The sequence below is a fragment of the Micromesistius poutassou genome (assembly GCF_964030765.1).
Source record: "Micromesistius poutassou genome assembly, chromosome: 12".
Classification (NCBI taxonomy): Eukaryota; Metazoa; Chordata; class Actinopteri; order Gadiformes; family Gadidae; genus Micromesistius; species Micromesistius poutassou.
The window spans coordinates 18,819,727-18,839,726 of record NC_140282.1 but is presented as its reverse complement, the minus strand read 5'-3'; the positions used below and the strand labels follow the sequence as shown (position 1 = coordinate 18,839,726).

The 20,000-nt window shown below is 45.1% G+C and overlaps 1 protein-coding gene across 1 annotated transcript in view; it reads right to left on the bottom strand.

The window, feature by feature from the left end:
- plekha7b (pleckstrin homology domain containing, family A member 7b) overlaps nt 1–20,000 on the bottom strand; it is a gene marked incomplete at its 3' end in the record, with an annotated part of 59,591 nt that overhangs the window by 17,892 nt on the left and 21,699 nt on the right. Inside the window, 5 exon segments of the mRNA XM_084476386.1 lie at nt 1,820–1,920; nt 2,434–2,506; nt 4,174–4,284; nt 5,483–5,594; nt 9,656–9,739. Coding sequence (XP_084332512.1) covers nt 1,820–1,920; nt 2,434–2,506; nt 4,174–4,284; nt 5,483–5,594; nt 9,656–9,739 — 481 coding nt within the window.

Below are 20,000 nucleotides of genomic sequence, written 5' to 3'. Positions count from 1 at the left end.
TGTGTGTGTGTGCATGTCTATGTGTGTCTATGTGTGTATGTGTGTGTGTGTGTGTCTGTGTGTGTGTCTATGTGTGTGTCTGTGTGTGTGTCTGTGTGTGTGTCTGTGTGTGTGTCTATGTGTGTTTATGTATGTGTGTGTGTGTGTGTGTGTGTGTCTATGTGTGTCTATGTATGTGTGTGTGTGTGTGTGTGTGTGTGTGTGTGTGTGTGTGTGTGTGTGTGGTGTGTGTGTCTATGTGTGTCTATGTGTCTATGTGTGTCTATGTATGTGTGTGTGTCTATGTGTGTCTATGTGTGTGTCTGTGTGTGTGTGTGTGTGTATGTGTGTGTGTGTGCGTGTCTATGTGTGTCTATGTATGTGTGTGTGTGTGTGTGTGTGCGTGTCTATGTGTGTCTATGTATGTGTGTGTGTGTGTGTGTGCTCTCATACAAACACACGTAACGCCGTGCAGCCCCAGGAGGAGCAGGTACAAAGCAGCAGAGAGGATTGTAACAGACTGCCGGAGGGCTGCAGCACCGCATTAAAACATTCATGCTGGATTGTGTTTTTTTTTTCTCAATGGGTGCAACGCTTGCAGCAAGACAATAACGTCGACACTGTAGCTGTGATGAGAGATGACACATCAGCTCTGTTCTCCAGCAGACCATGAGAGGTTCAACAGAATATGTGTTCTTTCAGGTGTTGCAATTTTCAATTTGCGGGAGACACAGAAAGTACTGTAAGCAGTAACCAGGCATTTCACTTTTACAGTCGCTTTGACTACATGACGGATTTAAAAAGATGTGGCTTCTGTATTCCATCATTTCAGCAGTGCACATTTATGGTCATTTTTTTCGATATTTACAACAAAAAAATAATAACAATGGGTGATTTGACACTACAGCCCTTCCTTTAAAGCCTCAGCGTGAATATCACCAGGAGTGTTACAATGCACTTGGATGGGATGGGATATTGTTTTGTGTTTATATGCACTCATAACAATGACATCAGTCTACTAACAGAAACAGTATTGCCGACCGGACGGCAAGAGAAACCACAGCATTCGGACAGGCTTTCTTTCCAATATTAATTCTAAACCTTTGTAGCATGCGCCACTGACAGAGTTTGGTTGGCTGCCGCATGCTACAGCTGCAGTTTCAGCACAACAGCCAATCGATCAAGAGCACGTCGCGGAGCTGGAGTAAGTCACAACAGTTGTCAACTAAATAATGACCTCACCCTAATAAACAATTTTATTTTCATGCAGATACTGTGGAATTACACAATAAAGAATGGACAGATGTATTTGATTACGAAAACACACAATGAAAGGCAGACAATAAGTGTCACATGTTTAAAACATTAGCTCAGCAGAAGGCAGAGCGGCATAAACCAATTTAATTTGATTTAACTGGTGAATCTTATGCAATATGTAAATATGCAGAGGATGTATCCCCGTCAAAGTGATTTATGATGATGGATTGGTAGATGATAATTGTACGGCAGAAACCAAATTATGAGTACTTATTGTCATAATGTGACTTGCTTTGTATTTTGCAATAATAACTCATCAGGAACTATTTAAACTAGTTTACACAAACTATTATATTACCACCACGAATGAGATAGTCAATAATACTGTTGTGTAACAGCTAGCTCAACCAGCAGAGGGAGACATTGTATGACAAACGCTTACCGTCCGTGTGCGCTGCCAAGAACTGTCAGCGGTCATCAGTGCATGTTGGTGAGCAATAAGTATTTATACAGTGGTCCTATTCATCATCCCTGGAGACGGGTTACTCCAGGGGTTACCTTGAGTGTTCATGAAGGAGTTTACCTTGAATGCGTATTTCCGGCTTATGTGATCATCAGGATCCACTGGAGTGATGACATAACTGGGTAGGGGTATGCTACCAAGCACCGACTCTTCTCGACTATCTGTAGAGTACACACACATGCATGCACACCACACACACACACACACACACACACATGCACACCCACACACACATTGGACAGACACATTGTAACTGTTAATGAACCAAGCCCTTCCAACATCTTGTATCATGCCTGCATGTCACACAGCGCCATAATTCAAGGTTAATTCAAGGCTGGGCATTGGTGCATGAAACTGCATGGCAAGAATTTAGGTATGATTAATCGAGGTGGGGGTGATGACAGGGTCATAGCAACGACGCAGCAGATCAAATACCATACTGTTATGGTAATATGATGACAGAAGATTTTGGACGGGTGATAAATAGAAAAGACATGGGAAAAATGAGATAACGGTTCAGCAACAAGAGTTCCACAACATGCCATAATGACATTGGGTTTGAGTGTGTTGTGCGTTGTTGGTCGTGTCATTGAGGTGATTCAGGGGTACATGATGCACCTCATTTGCTCTATAAGTAAACCATTTCCTGAGGCACATGTGTTATTTTCACTCACCTTTGTAATAAAACAGGCAGAAGTCAGACAAGACGAACCACTTCCGTTTCCAAAGCCGCATTCCAGAGCTGTCCTGTAGGGTGGGGGGACGACACTGTGTTCACAAGCCGCGTCATCACACACACACACACACGTTTTAATTGGGGTTATAATGAAAAGGCTGGGGAATAGAGCACTTGGCATGAGCCATTGGGAGTGGAGGGGGTAAGGGGGGGGGGGGGGGGTGGGGGGAGAAACCACTCCTCATGCATATCAATGTAACATGATGCATCTCTAGTTCAGTTCCTTGAGAGTTCATTTCTGGTGTAAAAGCATTCTTTTAGGAGGTCACATGCCTGGGAAGGCCGCTGATGTTAATTCTACTGGAGAAATGGTATTTAATGCTAAGCACGTCTGTACAATACGATCTCTGGTGGCCCGATATTAACCAATTTCTCCTCGGGATTCAAGCAAGATAGCGTGGCGCAATAATTGATGCCAGTTTCACACAAACTTGGTAATTCGATGCAGCAGCTACAACTACTGCCTGTGTGTGTGTGTGTGTGTGTGTGTGTGTGTGTGTGTGTGTGTGTGTGTGCGTGTGCGAGTGCGAGTGCGTGTGTGAATGTGTGTGTGTGTGTGTGTGTTTTTGCGTGTGTGTGCAAGCGTCTGTGTGTGTGTAAAATAGGTTAGTCTTCATTAACACCCCAACCCCTCCACTCCCCTATCCCCCGAGCTGTTTCCAGGGTGAGATGACTTCCCAGGATAACCCAAATAGCAGAGAGCTGTGCAAAAACAAACAGGCTGGAACACCAATACACTCTTAAGAGCAAACCCATTATCCACTCAACACAACATCTACCAAACTCTAATGCAAAACAACGGGAGTAGGGGATGCATTCCTGAATATCTGAAAAATAAAAGTGAACAATTTACACAGCATTAGGCTTTTTTTTCATATTGTTCCAACTCAATAGAGAGGCAGCATTTAAGCAATATATGTTGTGTTTTCAGTTCCATTTAACATCCACTTGGAAGCAATGCAGGCGTAACTTCACAGTGATAATGCCAGCGCTGTCAACGTTATTTGCGGATGAGATGTTACCTTAACGTAACACATAAGGTTGGCTTGTTTTGAACACTTCACCGTTTGTTATCTGAGCCGCGGCCCGTATTCACTCCAAAAATCCAAGCACAAACACAACAACAAGTCAGTTGTGTGCATGTGATATTCGCCGAGATATAAACAAATGATACGGTAGTATAATTACGAATCATCATCAGAACTAAAACAACTCAACGAGGATCAACTCTCACATGAGTCCTCTCTCTGTGCTCCCCGTCTATCAATAACGTTTAGGGGGGGGGGGGGGCACCCACAGGGGAGCCACGATTAGAGTGCAGTCACCTGTTCAACCAACCCTCAAGCAACGCAAGGTCACATGGAGCAGTGCTGCAGGGAATCCAACAGAGCCTTTCTGAAGCAGAGGGGGGTTTCCTCACCTCCGCGTGGCCCGAGCCGGGCCGGTGAGGGGAGTTGTCGAGATCAGTCAAACAACGCACACAACTTGACATTCCACAGTGCGGCCACGGCGTCATGTTTACTCGTGATTAATGTGTGCTTAAAAAGGGTCCACAACACACATCTACACAGAGGTACACACTCCGCCTCGCAGGTGCCCTGTCCATCACTCTTGTGAGAGACAGCCGTGGGCGAGCGGAGGAGGAGGAGGAGGAGGAGGAGGAGGAGGAGGGGCGTACCTGTTTGTAGAGCCAGCCCCTCACCACCACCGGGACGTTGAGGTTGCGTTTGATGGCATGGTCCCGCTTGCCGAAGCTGTGGACTTTCCCGGAGGCCCTGAGGTTCTGCACCTTGGGGGGTGGGGGGTGAGGGGGGGGGGGGGAAGCGAACACTGTAGTGATCTCTGCCTCTAGAGACATTTGTTGAGAGATTGTTAGTACGTATTTTTTTTAATGAACCGTTCCGGAAATTACAGTTTAATGCTGACTGATGATTGCTATCGCTCTCTCGTTGTCTTTTTCCGCAAACTGCTTGCATGAAATGGGATATTTATCAAAGATATATATTTGTATATATATGTGTAAAACCCCACCTAACACAACAATTTGAACGGATATTACAGTGTGCGTCTGTTTTGTCTCTGATTTGTTCCCTTCCGCATGGGAACTTTTCTGTACTTTTTTCCTGTTTCTGTACTGGCTGAATGCATGCGTAGGTTTTCCAACTTCCTGCTTTTGATAGCGTTTGTCCTTCCAGCGAAGGCTTTACACAGTATGTCACTAATTTACTAAAGTGTGGACATTTGCCAAACAACTTCTACATGGAGTGCAGTTTATCTCAAGACAAACAGGAAAGCTGTCTGCTTGTACAGGCTGGCTAAAAGCAGGGGGAACCCACCGTTAATAAGTCAAATGAATAACAAAATCACTTTACGATATCATAACATCAGGGATGTATTATCGTTGGTCCTGCACACAATTTCCCAAGGATTGAGTTATTGCACAGTGATTCATTGCAGTTTAAATGAAACTATGACAATTTAAACTAAAATAAAACGATATAATGAATCAAAACCAAGACTGATGAGCATTACATATAATTAGGCTCAAACAATGACTGCCTTGAGTGGTCCAGAAACGCTTTTCCCGCCCGGTATAATTGCTCCTCTACTTGATTCAAATGCCCGGATTACTGTAATAGATTACCATACAGCAGAAATGTCCAGCCCCTGGAGAGTTTTGTAATTGAGTTCCCGTATGCTTGAAAAATAGCCAACCTTTTCCGGTCGAAGACTATTAATCAGAATGAGAAAGAGCTCCGAGTGGTATACTAGCGCATATTAAACCATTGGGCCCCCCCCCACCAGCACCGACAGTCACTCAGAACTATAAAAGCAGAAATCGTTCAAAGCAATCATTTTCTTTTTTTTCGAGAGTACTACAATTGCTTGTGATGCTAAACATCCTGCGTCAAGATCAACAAACAGATTAAACAACAAATCCTCACAAGAGTAGGAGTTGAAGAGGGTTGTGGCGTCACGTGACTCACCCTGGACCCCGGGGTGGCGTCCACTGCCGTTGACGGGACGCCCGTCGAGGACTGGCTGACCACGCTGGGGGTCCTCTGATTGGCCAGTTGCTTGGACATACGGGATTCTATCCTATAGGGGAGGAGTAGTAGTAGGGGGCAGAGCACGGCGGAGAGATTAATGAGCCGAGTGGGCATAAGGTATACCAGGGACTACTTTCTTCGTCCTTCATCATCTCTGTCAGCAACAGCTCAGAAACGGTAAAAACACAGTTGGTGCCTGAGCTGTCAGTCAGATAGCGGCGGATGTGTCTCTTTTCCTGTCCCTGCCCTGCCATCCCCCAAAGAGCCAAAGGCTTTACACTTGATGAGCTGTCTGTCCCCTGCACTCCAATGAGCCTTGCTCAGACAAAAGAGTTACAATCATCATAGATCATTGAACAAGATACACACAGACACAAATGGCAGGAAAAGTGCTAAAGCATGCGTGCGTGCATGAGTCGGTGTGTTTGTGTACGTATCTTCTTTACAAATCACATTTCACCATCATCATCAGAATTTCTCAACAAAAAAAAAAATTGATGTAGCAGAACTTTAACACGTAGGAAAAAAGTATATACATATATCTTGTCATTTGCTGTTAAGCACTACACTCTTGTCTTTCGTCCTGTAACAACCGTCCACTTCCGTGGACCGAGGTGAGAGTGAGGTCCTTAGCTGTGAGATAAGGTAAGCAGGAATCAGAGCCAGCTGTGGAGTCCAGCACGCCCGCAGTGTTGTGAGCATAGATGCTGAAGAATTAATGGAGGAAGGCAAAAAAAAAAATCGATATCTTTGCGATGCAGGACCGTGGAGATGTGCTGCAATGTGGAGCAGGAAAGGTTTAAGGAGCTAAGTTAAGCAGAGCCTTGTGGCTGCTATTGTGTTGTGGACAAAAAAACGACAGCAAAATAGTACACCTCATTTGCTTAGTAGCTCATGTGATTGTCTGTCCAAAGATCCTGGTTGGATGACACATACACACTGTACCAAGTGTGTATTTTGTTAACAATGTGGAAACTTTAGGAATGCACATACATCAAGGATTTGTCATGTTGATTTTATGTTCATAATAGAAGTGTTAAAGTAGAACGCACGTTCTCTTCACAGCCTCTCACCTCTTCACAGCCACATAGTAAACTACGTCAACATCTACATCTCCTGGATGTAGATGTTGACGTAGTTTTGACGTAGTTCTCTGGGACCGCAGTCCCGGAGAACAATAACACGTTGACCTGGGAAGGTCAAACAGTCTGTGAGGTATGGAAAGTTCCAACCCATTGCATTGTGCTCAGTTGAAACCTCTACATGTGTTTGCTTTTAATCACAAAAGCCACGATCCTTTTAAACCTGCAAAATGTCACGCCTATTCTGCAGTCAATCACTATTGTTCAAACATGGGTCGTACTTTTAGGACTCTCCAAAGAAAGAGTGACTGAACCAATCCACCGATGCCTCAATAGGCATCATCTACTATTCTCATTGAGTCTATACTGCAAATTTGGTCTGCAGTGAAAATGCAGAAAATGTGTGATGGCAATGGCCCAGGTAGTTCAACAGTATTTAGTACTTGGATGACTCCAACGGCCGAGGTCTTCCTGGCTTTGATGGCCTGCTTGCGACAGGAAACGGTGTGTGTGTGACCCCTACGACGGCACTGCCATTGGAACCCTGCATTGTTTTGACAGAGGCGAGGAGGAGGGGGGGGGGGGTTAAAAGGAGAACTATCCTCCCTTCTATTTTCTGCTTTGTAAGCCTATGGAACTAAAGGCTAAAAGAGAAGGGCTGGGCGTGAGAGATGAAGAGACTAAGGTTTAAAAAGTAGCGGTAGAACTTTGCTAAGCGGGGGGGGGGGGGGGGGTAACCTTTGGATTAAAGCATAGCAACGCTCTGCTCCTGATGCTGGAGGCAGGCCAGTGGTTTTTGTTTGTGGGACATTGCTATGACGACGAGGGCTCTCTTTTTTCTTTTCTTTTTTTTATTATTTATTAGTGTTTACCACCAAGTGCCACTCACACAGATCCTCTGGAGATGTGTTGGGCGAGAGAGAGGGGGGTGATGTTTTACATCAAACAGCGCCTTCCTCTCCCTTTTATTCCCCCCCCGCTCTCTCCCTCACAGACACAGTTGATCCTTTCCCCCAGCAGGTGGACCTGGGGAGTCGGTGATATATTGTTCAAAGTGCAGCAATCAATAACCAACTCAAAGACCCCGGGACAAGGGACCTTCTGCCAATAATGGAAAAGAAGTTCAGTATCGACTCTCCAGCCTCTCTGTCCTCAATTTGCAACCTTCCCTCAGGAATAAAGGAGGTCTGCACCATTAGAAGTCGGTCCCAGGGACTCGGGGAAACCTACTTCCCTACTTAGACCACGTGGGTCTGTCGAGAGCGAACAACACGCGGCCGGGTGCAGAGCTTCAGTGCTGCTGCGTGTTTACACGGGGAGCTTCACCGATGGAGGTCGTCCAGGCTGCAAATCATCCATGATTTAGCGCGACTCGATCACGACCATGACCTCGTGTTCGAAGTGAGAATAACATATTTTAGTATACCAGTAGGACGTACTACAACTTCACTGTTTACACCCTTGCACAAGGGTGTCAACCCGTTAGAAGTTGAGGGAACAAGCTGTTCCAATATAAATAGTATTTCTACTCTCAAAGGGTCATACAGGTCTATTCTAGCGGGTCCATATTTAATAACGACACACTGCAACGTTAAGCCCTTATAAGGGCAAACTCAAACTCAAAAACCCAAGGGGAAAAGGAGGAGTGCCTTGAGAAGTTGGAAAGTAACAATGCAGTGAAATATGGCAGCGGTGAGCTGGGGTGATCATGACAGAGCTCCGCTACTCCTCAGTCAATATAACCATCCTCACATTCTCGGTACATCCCTATCTATTCTCAGGATGACAAGCTTAAAGAGCTCAGCTGTGGCATTATCAGCCAACAGAGCGATTATGTCACTATTGCAAGTATGCGCGTGAGTTATGCATTAACTTTTGCCCTCCCGGTGGGGTTGCAAGTTCGTGGCTTGAACACACACACACACACACACAGAGACGGGGGGAGCAAGGCACAGGGTTGGACAGAAGTTTCTGTTGAGAGTGGAGATGGACCTCCACCGTTACTGTACACATCTCCTAATCCCAGAGACGGTGGAGGTCAAACACTACACCCTCTGAAGAGAGCTAGGTTCAACCGGATCGCGCACCTGTTGCTTTACATGCTGCCATAGGGTTCGGCTTTCTCGGAAACCATAACAACACATGCTGGCTTCAGCTTACTACGTGATGACCAATAACTAATACAGACAACTGTTTTGAACCGCACTCTGTTGACGGACAGAGAAAATAACGCCTCTCTGGGCACTTGGGACTAAGTGTACTGATTAAAATGGAATGCTGCCTATTTAAAGGCACATGCCTATTGCATGTCAAGTGATGAAAGAAATAATAACATAGCAATGCATCCTGTGTCAGTCAACGGCAGTATTTCATGTGTATAATCCCAACCGGAGTGAACTGAACATTGTTGGATAGGTTCCAATTACCTGTATATCTCCTTTCATAAAATGTTCATATTCATATACTATTATTATTATTATAGCTGTATTAACATATCGTTATTCTAATAGTCAAAGAGAACAACTCAAGAGTCAAGATCCAAGCAGGGCTCTAAATCAACTAAAATAAGATTAATTGACTTTGATGAGTCAATTCATCATTTGGACAATCATCTCTTTATGCATATTAATAGCCTTTTGAATCGACTAAAGCGTTGAATTAACTTATTGTTTCAAAGGCCGATCCATGTGTCCAAAGTGGGCAATCCATTTAAATAAAAAGGCACATATAAGCAATTAGTTGGGTCACCATCTACTCTACATATTGACCTCAATGAAAACACTAAAAAAAACTCCCATTATCTATTAGTATGATGAGGAGCACCACGGGTCTGTGCTACTGTGAACCAGGTGTTTACGATCAGCCTCTCCTCTCTGTGCTGTGCTTTTCCCAGCCGACCACACACCCGACGACCATTGACTCCAAACAGGCAGTATTTTCCAATGCCTCCGCTCAATAAACTTCAACCCGTCACAACAGCACAGACCGGCGCTGCTTTCACCCCTGAGAGGAAGACCCACTCACTCACCTGTCCTGCAGCGTGTACTCTGTGTTTTCAGGAGATATCTGACCGGTCACTGGGTGTCGGAATGATGTACTCCTCTGGTTGTGGCTGCAGTGGGAAGAGGAGAGAGAAGACGAGAATGATAAGGAGGGGAAGATAACCCCCAAGGCAAAGTGAAGTTAGTGTAGGATCGCCACCATCCCCCCCCCATCACCACCACCACCACCACCACCACCACCACCACCACCACCCCCACCCTCTCATCACATCCATCAATCAGAGTGGGTTTACAGTGGGCGTCTGGTGGGGGAACGTTTGACCATGACCACATGTCGTGTCCATAACAACCACATCCCCGGCCAAATGCAGAACGGGTGTTGCTACTGAGTGCAGCCTGGTCGTGACCGAGGGCTTGCATTCCACACACGCGGTGAGGGTCAGCACTCCTTGCCCCGGCCCGCCCACCAGCCCCGTTATTGATTTAAATTACACGGTTCCACTCAGCGCTGTAACTAGGACGTTGTTAACGCGTGTCAGTGACGACACGGGGAACCAGAAGCAGACAGGTGTCAGCTGCTGCTTTTAACATTTTATTAATTAATGTTTATGTTTGTTTTACACACTACATAACCGTAACAGAAGTCTGTAAATCTACCCTGGGGTTTTTCCGCTTCAGTGACTGCACACGCACACAGTCAGGTCGGAACAGGCCTGCTACTCTGCTCGGACAGGTAGGAGTTCAGATGTTCTGTTTACTGACCGTGTCTGTGTTGGACATGATGATATGATATCTGAATAAAAAACTTTACATAACAATGCCAGATGATCTCAATCCTATGCTGACACCAAGGTGATGTTGGTTTCAGCATTGCCTCCCTCCCTGTATTCTTTTGTATCAGGAGTCTTTCAATTGTTGGCTCTGATTATTGTACAAGCCCTGGTTATGATTACGATCTTTGCCTTGTATTTGTAGAGGTCTGTGGGGAGGGGGGGGGTTGATCCGAGTGCTGACTGCGGCTCATTACATCCTGAGGGACTGAGATGACAGAAAACAAACACAAGCATTTCTCACACTGGGCCGTGATGTTCAGAAGCCCATGAGAAATATTACAGCTCTTGGGCAAACTATGAGAGACATGAATGACCCGCCATGCAGTCAAGATTAAACAGGGTTTAATTACACAAATACTCGTGGATAATCGCTAATGCATGTAGGTTATTGCTACTGTAACAAGTTCATATTATAAGCACGAAGGAACAAATAACGTTTATTACCCTTGCTTTTGCTTAACCATTCAAAAGCGTACAATCGGTCTTCTTTATGACAGAATATCTGCAGGTATCTATTCGTACTGTACTGCATTGCCTCCAGGGGTTTTGATATCATGATGAGGAAAAGAGAACCATTAATACAAGCTTCATGATAACCATTCCATACCTTTGTGGAAAGGCTTAAGGCAGAGTACACACACAAGTGAAATAGTGATACTCGAATATCATGCAGGCTGTATTGCGCATAGTGCAATTACTATTGCCTGTCAATGACAAGCGTGAATGCAACACTTCTCATGAGGGAGAAACCTAGGGAGGGAGGGAGCAGGGAGGGAGGGGACAGTTATTTTGCGTTGCGTATTTGTCAAAATATTTTCCTCTCCCTCTCTTTACTCACTGACGTTACATACAATACCTTTAATTTAAGTTGTAAATAAATTAAGTAAAACTATATATATATATATATATATATATATATTTTATATATAATTATATATATAAAGTATATTTTTTCCTTTATAATCAATCTGTTAATGTTTATTCCAACATGTCAGGGAAACTCAAGTTGTTTGTACCATGATAGCATACAGCATCATCTCAAATAAATTATTGTAATTACATTCACCCTACCCTGCTCGTGTTACATTTCATCTATGTGTGAAAAGCTGTGATTTACCAGCAGTGAACAGGATACGTTATGCAAGATCAACATTGAGGCCAGCGCAGCATTCTCAGTGTCCACTACTAACACACTTATGTGGGCTGTCCTCCTGTGTCTGCCACAGCAGCTTGGGAGGCAGCTTGGACGGGCCATTCATCTCGGACAGATGCTCTGTGAAGTACAGAGGGTCATACCTCTGGTTCTGTGGCTCCTCATGCAAACCTTATCGTTATATATATATAGATCATCACCTTTCATTACCCATCAATGCCTTTCACTAGCCATCATTACCTTTTATTAACTGTCATAACAAATCATAAACTTTCATTACCCAACTTATCAATGCCTTTCATTAACTATCGTTACCTTTTACTAAGTATCATCACCTTTAATAACCTCTTATTACGTAGCCTTATGTAGCATGAGCTAGCATTACCTGCAGCTCTTTCTTTAGTATTTGCTCTCACTCTTCATTGTATACTTTCCTATAAAAGCTTTTTTTTTTTTTCTTACGATAATTAAATGTCGAAGAGACTGCCAAGTAACGCTGAGAGAGAGAGAGTGGACCCATGTTTGCAGGGTAAATACTGCAATGCAGTTTGAATCCAGCCAGAATTTTGCAGCAGGTTCAACTCAGAAAACAGGCTGCTCCAAAATCACCGACGCACAGTCACACACACAAGCACAAAAACCAGAGTTCCCCCGGATGTACCAAGGGTAAAAGATAACGACGTGTGCATAATGAATGTGAGTAAACACTATAACGCTCTGAAGGGCAGCTTATGTGCTTTGCTTAAAGAAGCGCTGGATGAAAGAACATGGCTGGTGCACTATAGCGACCCCAGGCGGCAGAGGGAGGCACTGCAGCTGTAGAGCAAGGAGAGGACGCATGTATGCGTTGACACTTGACATTTAGAAAAGGTGGATGCTGCATTTTATAGGCGTCACCGGAAGTGATTGTCTACATGCAGTGGTTCACATAGAAGAGCCACCAAAGCACATATGAATTTAAAAGGACATTGAAGGACACCAGCACGTTTACATTGCAGTATACAAACACACACGCATGCGCACACGCACACACACACACACAGACACACACACACAGTGTGCAGAGCATTGTTCTGGCAATAGCGCATCATTTGCGGAGCTGCACCGGGGGCCTCGGAGCCCCACAAAAGCCTCCCCCCTGTTAATTATGAATATGCATTCTTTGGAGGCTTTTGTTTTAGCCGCATTACTTCTGAGCTATTTGTCAAGGAATTCACCCCATTCCCCCGTTTACCGAACCAATACCGCAGCGCCGGCGTGGCCCTGTGCATTAGCCACAGTTTACACGAGCCGTCCCGAACCGGAGACGCTGTCGGTGCTGGTGAGGGTTCAGCCCTCCTGCCTGGGAGAAGGGGGACGGGGTGGGGGGGGGGGGGCGAAGACAGTACCAGCAGGGGAGACCCACTGCAGGGCTTATGAAATATGCATACGATCATTACAATGTAGAATGACGGTTGTAAATCCCGGCTCACCGGCAATTAAAGCACAGCTAAAGCGCAAAGCCATAACGAGGACTTGCTGTATTATGGACACGGTGATGTTAAACGTAATGCACGTATTCAACTATGGAAAGGGATGTTTCTGAGCTTTTGAAGTTTTTCATACGTGAACATTTTTAAGCTTTTATGTATGAACCCCGAGTAAGAAACATACTAATGGACTAAAGATGTAAATTTGGCCAGTGATGAACCGCAATGTGTTAATATCGTAACACAAGTAATCTGTGTAGGTTTCCATATGACTCAAGCTCTCACATCCAGTATAGCAACCCAAACATTTCAGGGGGGGGGGGGGGGGGGGCCTGCAGGGGTAGAGAAGCTGCAGGTCAAGTAGAGCCTACACAGGTTCTGATAAGGACAGTCGAGAATGGGGGGGGGGGCATCCTACACCCACGCAGAGGGGCCCCCAGGGGAGAGTGCCCCCTCCCACACCCCCCCGTTGGTTTACAATGCAGTGACACTGCAGTGTTAACATGACCTGAAGGTTAAGGTGGGGGCAGAGAAAGGCATCTCTTCACGTGGGTCAACGCAGGTGTTCATTGCGGCAAGAGTTTTGATTGTTGAAAAAAGTATTGAAAGAAATACATACTTTCAAAAGTTGGGTGAATGTGAGGCTCTTACTGGGATGGAGCTCAAAAACACAGGTCCAATAAACGCTCCGGCAGCAACACATAAGAGCGAAGTTGAAAAACAAATTCCGATAGCTCCAACATCCAATACGTCCTTTATCGCCATCCCCTTTTTTTGTTTTCCCGCCGCCGTTGACAAAAGTCCAAAAGTCCAGCCCGTACGGAGCGTAACCAACTCAGAGCACAAAGCGACAGGCTCAACAGGGTGACTCCTGTTCAAATAGTGGAGTTCATTTTTAGCAACAGGGCGACGAGGGTGGCTTGACCCCTCCAGAGCCAACCCCCCCCCCCCCAACCGAACAACAAAAAAACACCAAAATAACCACCGCAAAAAAAACGTTACACTCTGAACACACACACGCCCCCCTGTGCTCCCATGCTCCCAAGAAACGGCAAGCCAAACATTTATCCACGTCAGGTCAAAGTAAAGAAACTTTAGCGGGGCAGTTATCCCCCCCCCTGTGTATTCCCATTTACCTTACTCAGCGTTAAGCACGAGAGTGAACCGGTGACTTGCCGTGGGTCCGGGCGTTGAGCCGAGGGGGTGGTCCTGTGGGTCGGAGGAGCGGGGCAGGTGTGGCGTTTGCAGAAGCAGACTCTCATAGTATTATTACCTGCCGGCATCCACACGGTAGCAGCGGCGGCGGAGGTGTAGAGCGGCGGCGGCGGCGGTGGGGAGCGGCGGTGCAGAGGAGTGGTGCAGAGCTGTACTGAGTACAGAGCACTGATCTAGAGCAGCGGAGGAGGACACGCAGGACGGCCATGGGGCTAGCTCTCCCTCCGAGCCATGTTGTCTTGTCTCTCCGAGGAGAGCTTTAACTCCACAGCCTGAGATCAGGCCGCCTGCCATGAGAGGGCTTGGTTGCTTATCTTTACCCCCCTCCCTCCCTCCCTCCCTTCCTGCTCTTTACCTAATTCTCCCCCTCTCTCCCATTCTCCCACTCTCTCCCACACACTCTCTCTCTCTCTCGCTCTCCCACTCAGTGTCGCTCAATCTCTTTCTCTCACTCTCTCTGTGTCTCTCTCTCTCTCTCTCTCACTGTGTGTGTGTGTCTCTCTCACTCTCTCTGTCTCACTGTGTGTGTGTGTGTGTGTGTGTCTCTCTCTCTCTTTCCCTCTCTTTCTCTCTCTCTCACTCTCTTTCTCTGTCTCTCTCCCTCTTTCTCAGATTGTGTGTCACTCTCTCTGTGTGTCTCTCACTTCCCCTTTCTCTCTCTTTCTCTCTCTCTCTGCTTCCCTCACAACTATAAATTACTCTACCTTTAAATTAATCAAACATGGATCTGGGAAAATGTGAACAATATGTGACCGTGTGGGAGGAACTAGCACAGTTTCCGTTGAGCTGCGGGAAACCGTTCCTCTATTCATTCCGTTCATTCTGCTGTTATTTTCCCAGCAAGAGATATCTCTACCATTCTGCAGCAATTTTCTTTCCTATCGCAATGACTGTCTGCTGTTATTTAAAATCAAGGTGTTGCAGCATTTAAGAATGACTTCTTTTCATTATCTTAAGAATGACAGAATGGGTTCTGAATCACATTATGTAGATAATATTGGCACTGGCAGAATGAACTTTGGAAGGCAACTCTGTAAAAAAAAAAAAAAAGGAAACCAGAGAACTTTGGCAGGGAATCATAGCAAATGGGTTATTATTTTCAACAGCTAAAAATTTGGCAATACTTTTGTCATATAGTTCTATGACCCACAGTTGACCCACTCAAACATCAATGCTGACACTATGCTAAACTGTTACCAGCATAGAACAGAGTCACCTTCACCCTGTTTAATATTGACTGTGTGGTTTACTTTAGTGAATAGAGAATCCCTGCTCATTACGCTCAAAGAACACAGAGACAACAAAGATGTTGATGTGGTTGATATTTGGAGTCACCTTCCCTGAATCATTGTGTGTAACAATGCTGACCCAATAGACCGCAGTGATCCTTCAGAGCGGATCTGAGCAAAACAAGGCATAATGTACAATTAACAGGCTCATTGATCATCCATGTCGTGCACTTCTACAGATCCGCAGAGAAGACAGAGAGACGACCCGGTTGAAAGTGTAATCAAATTAGTCGCAGCACATTCAGAATGAATATCAGCTTGAGCTAATCATGCCATTTCCCGTGCTGAAATTACCAAAGCGGAAAAGCGGTGAAGCTTTCACCTATGCCGACTGAAACAGAAAAGCGTGTTGGGTATTTGCGTACCCCGTTATTGGCTTAAAGGGTCCATCAAGAAACCATTAATGTTCATGAAAATCATCCCATACAAATAGATAATGAGAGAACCTCCACTAAGCATGACAACACGGCATGTCAGCATATGTGAAGTGTTTGCTCAGCGATAACATCTAATGGGAACTGTGATGGGAGAGCCTTTATTTCACAACAAAGGTGTAGGGATCGAATACTGTCTGAGACGACACGAGACATACACATTCTGCCGCCGGTGCACCACTAATCTGGGAAGCTGGAAATGCACCACATTAACCAGACTTAAAAAAAAAAAAGGCCTATCCCAACCGCAAAGGGAAAAGCTTTCCTCAGTGCCAAGTAGGCCTATACGCAAAAATCGTCATATCACTACAATCAATGTTTATATTGCAAACTTCTTTCAATACACAATACTCCAACTTGGAAAAAAAAAATGGATATAAAATGTAAATATTCAGGAAAAGGAATTTTACGGTGAGATCCCTTTATGTCTTCTTTTCCCCACCATTACAAATTATACGGAGCTGGCGTGAACGGGCGCCTCTGCCAAGCCATCCAACGAGCCCGTCCTTTAGCGGACAATAGCGGAAACCCTGAGCCGGGATGACATCAGACCCATGTTGTTGCGGCCTCAGTGAGCAGCAGCTATGTCTCTCTAGCCAGGCATGAAGCCATGAGAATTGCAAATGACCAGAACAAAGCTGTGTGCCCCGCAACCCTCAACCCAGTGGGAGTAGAGAGAGAGCCACCCCCCACCCCCCCCCCAGAGAAAGGCCCTGCCATGCCCCATGGAGGGCCAACAGAAGAGGGCATCGCTTGGGGGGGCGGGGGGGGGCGGGGGGAGCACGGGTGGCCCCATTAGCAGTCCCTACACACGTTGTTGTGACACAGCACCTTTCAATACAGTGTCAGTGTCCACGTCGAAACCTGCTCCAACAGGGAGGCAGGCAAAACAAATCAATTCCATTGCGGTGATTGTGAAAGTGTGTCCCGAGTTTGGACAGTGGTGAAAGCATGGGGTAAGGAAAGATACAACACAGTCTGCCCATCAATTGAAGGTACTGATTGTGTCAGAATGACACTTTGATGCAGAGATGTCGAGACAAATATGGGTTTTACGGACATTTTCCTTCCCGTTCACTCAATTGGCAAAAATGACCTATAATGGCTACCTATAAAAAGAGAGAATGAGAGAGAGACAGAGTTGAACTGATGGAAGATTAACTGCAAGAACCCAGAACAGTCTGCTCAGCAGCTTCCCTTGGCAACACAGACCCGTCTCCCCATCTCCTCTCTGCATGCACCCTCTCCAGGGACTGCCCACCCTAGTGCTAGCTCCACTCTGCCTGGTCCACGATTCACACCCATAACTTTTGGCTCCCCATCACAACACAAGGTATGCGTTGTGATGAAGGTGTACCAGTGTGCCCCGCACGCTGTCATTTTTGGAGCCGCCGGCTACAGTAAGGAGAAGGAAATAAGGAGAAGGGAGAACAATTTGGCCTGAGGGAGAACATTAAGGCAACATATGCACATCAGCACTTTCATGATCGCCACTCACGCAAAAGCATCCCATACGTAGATATTTAAGTGGGGTGTGTTCGAGTCATTTATCACTTGCACCGACTTTTATCGGCCATCAAATCTGTTAGCGTGACTTGCATTTATTTTTGGAGGATATCGATTTAAACATTCGCTGGTAAAAGAAAATAAAGCATCCCAACTGTAGGTGGGCTATATAAACCCTGGCGCTGGGCTCTGATGAATCAATGGTTGTGGAGCTTCAGGTCGATATTGAACAGCACAGATCGATACGGCTCGTCTCACGCTGATCATTAATTCACGGTGTTCCCCAAACAAAGCATTTAATGTTGCATTCAAAGAGTAATAGAGCCAAGAGGAATTGTTTATCATAGTGTCCAGTCAGTTGTTGCTTTGGGGGACATGTTGTAATTGAAGGCCACATCTGAAGTTGTGATCCCGTTCGAATAACAATGAAATTGGCAAACCACTAAAAATTAAAGAAATGATTCATGTGACATGAGTTATGAGACGTTTAGATTTGTTTGTACATACTAACCCTAAAGCACAGCACAGATTTTTTGGTTTTAAATAATATCCTTAGAATGTAGCATTTTAATTCAAACTGTGAACACCAAAAATATAAAATATTCTGGGGAACATTCCTTAATATTATCCTTTAAAAGGATGAAAGCAACTAAATGACCACGGTCTAATGAATGTCGCTGGATGCTTTGTTTCATTTATCACTATTTATAGCTTTTTCAATTGTGCTGCTTTAATATAGGCAGAAATGAATGTTAATACATTTAAACAAAAGCTTAAAATCACCTGGAAATATCTGTAGTCAACATCAATGACATTTACAATATTCTTGTGATTGACCCTCCCAAAACCCCTCCTACAGAGCAAAGCCAAGCTAGTTTGTAAAGTATAAAATCGGACACACTGCAATATCGAGAATGCCCACAATTAGGTCTCCCGTCCTAAAGTCTCGTGTCGTCTTCCGTCAGTCTTGGTCTAGCGCGGCTTAACGACTCAACTCGTGGGAAATTTGGGGTTTGAACGCTAGTGCGATACCAATATGTTTTGATGGCTTCTTTGTAAAAGTAACAAGCAATCTCAATAGAGTAGCTGTAGAGCCAGCCAAAACACATCTTTTGACAAAACCTAACCCCATCCTCATGAGTGGCATCAAATTTGAATATAACAGAAATCTATGATATAATTGTCTCTATGTAATGAGAAAGTGAAACTGCCATGGGAGTGTGTGTGTTTCAGCTTCAGAAGATCTTTTATTGTACCTTATTATATGGGCAATAGTTTTGTGGAAACTATCATATAGTTGTGTAGAATAGTCGGCATCAAAGGGAGGGACAGAGGTTCTTGTTCTCTTCTTGCAGGTCCATTTCCATTTCTTTCCTGCCCGACTGATCAGCTAATCCATACAGATGCTCCGAATGGGACTAGAGGTTCAAAGGTACTCACCTGACTCATAGAAGACACAGTCTCAGGAGTACTACTGGCTCAGGAAGCGTGAACCAATTACATCAGATCCTACGTTCCTTCTACAAGCTATCCAAATGACCGGATAAAAGCCATGTGTAACAATGCCTTGAATACAAAAAGACCTAACCCGTCCACAAGAAATTAATGTATAGAATTTGCAATGCTTATGTATCTGGTCCAAATACAAAAAATGTTGCTTACTGTCAATAGTCCAACGTTATGTAAAGCTATAAATATGTAACGATAATTACATTGAGTGATAAAAGTTGGCTATGCTATAGTTCTCACGGTGTGCAAATCAAAACGGTTGTTACAGTGTCTAAACATTGGCATTCATGTGTTAACGCTGACCATTGCACACACACCAGTTTTATGTTTTCCATGACTTAACATTAAAGCGTACATGTGCTTATTGCAGAACATACTACAGGTCACTTTTGCTATCGTCCAGGATAATTGCTAGCCTGGCTTCTTTTCTCCAGCTGACACAGCCATCTGTTATATACTAGTACACTGGCAAACAGAAAGACGCCACCAGACCTCGCTCTACACACTATGCAATTAAATGATCTTGTTCCGATCGGCTACTCTAGTCTAGATCACAACCTATGTGCAGTCTGTAATTACATCATGTGACATGATGCTGTGATCTTGCTCGGTCAGTCAAAAGCACTGCTTTATTTAGCAAAGGTAACGAGGTGATGGCTAGGGTCTCGTGTGACACCATGACGGGCGTCTTTGTTTAATCTTCCACAAAACGGCATCGTCACGGCTACACAAAACGGCACCTCAAGCATGACAAAGAGACTAATCATACACGGCACGTCGATTTATAAACACGCAAATCTAATTATTTGACCTTGCCCTGTCCTTGGTTTATTTACGTCTCGACGACTGACAGAGGCAAGACGTGTGTGTCTCCTGGATAGTTGCTGCAAAGATGCACATTTCAACCCACGGGGAAGGGACGCTGAGAGCTCAGGTGGGCGGGGGGGGCGGTGGGGGGGGCGC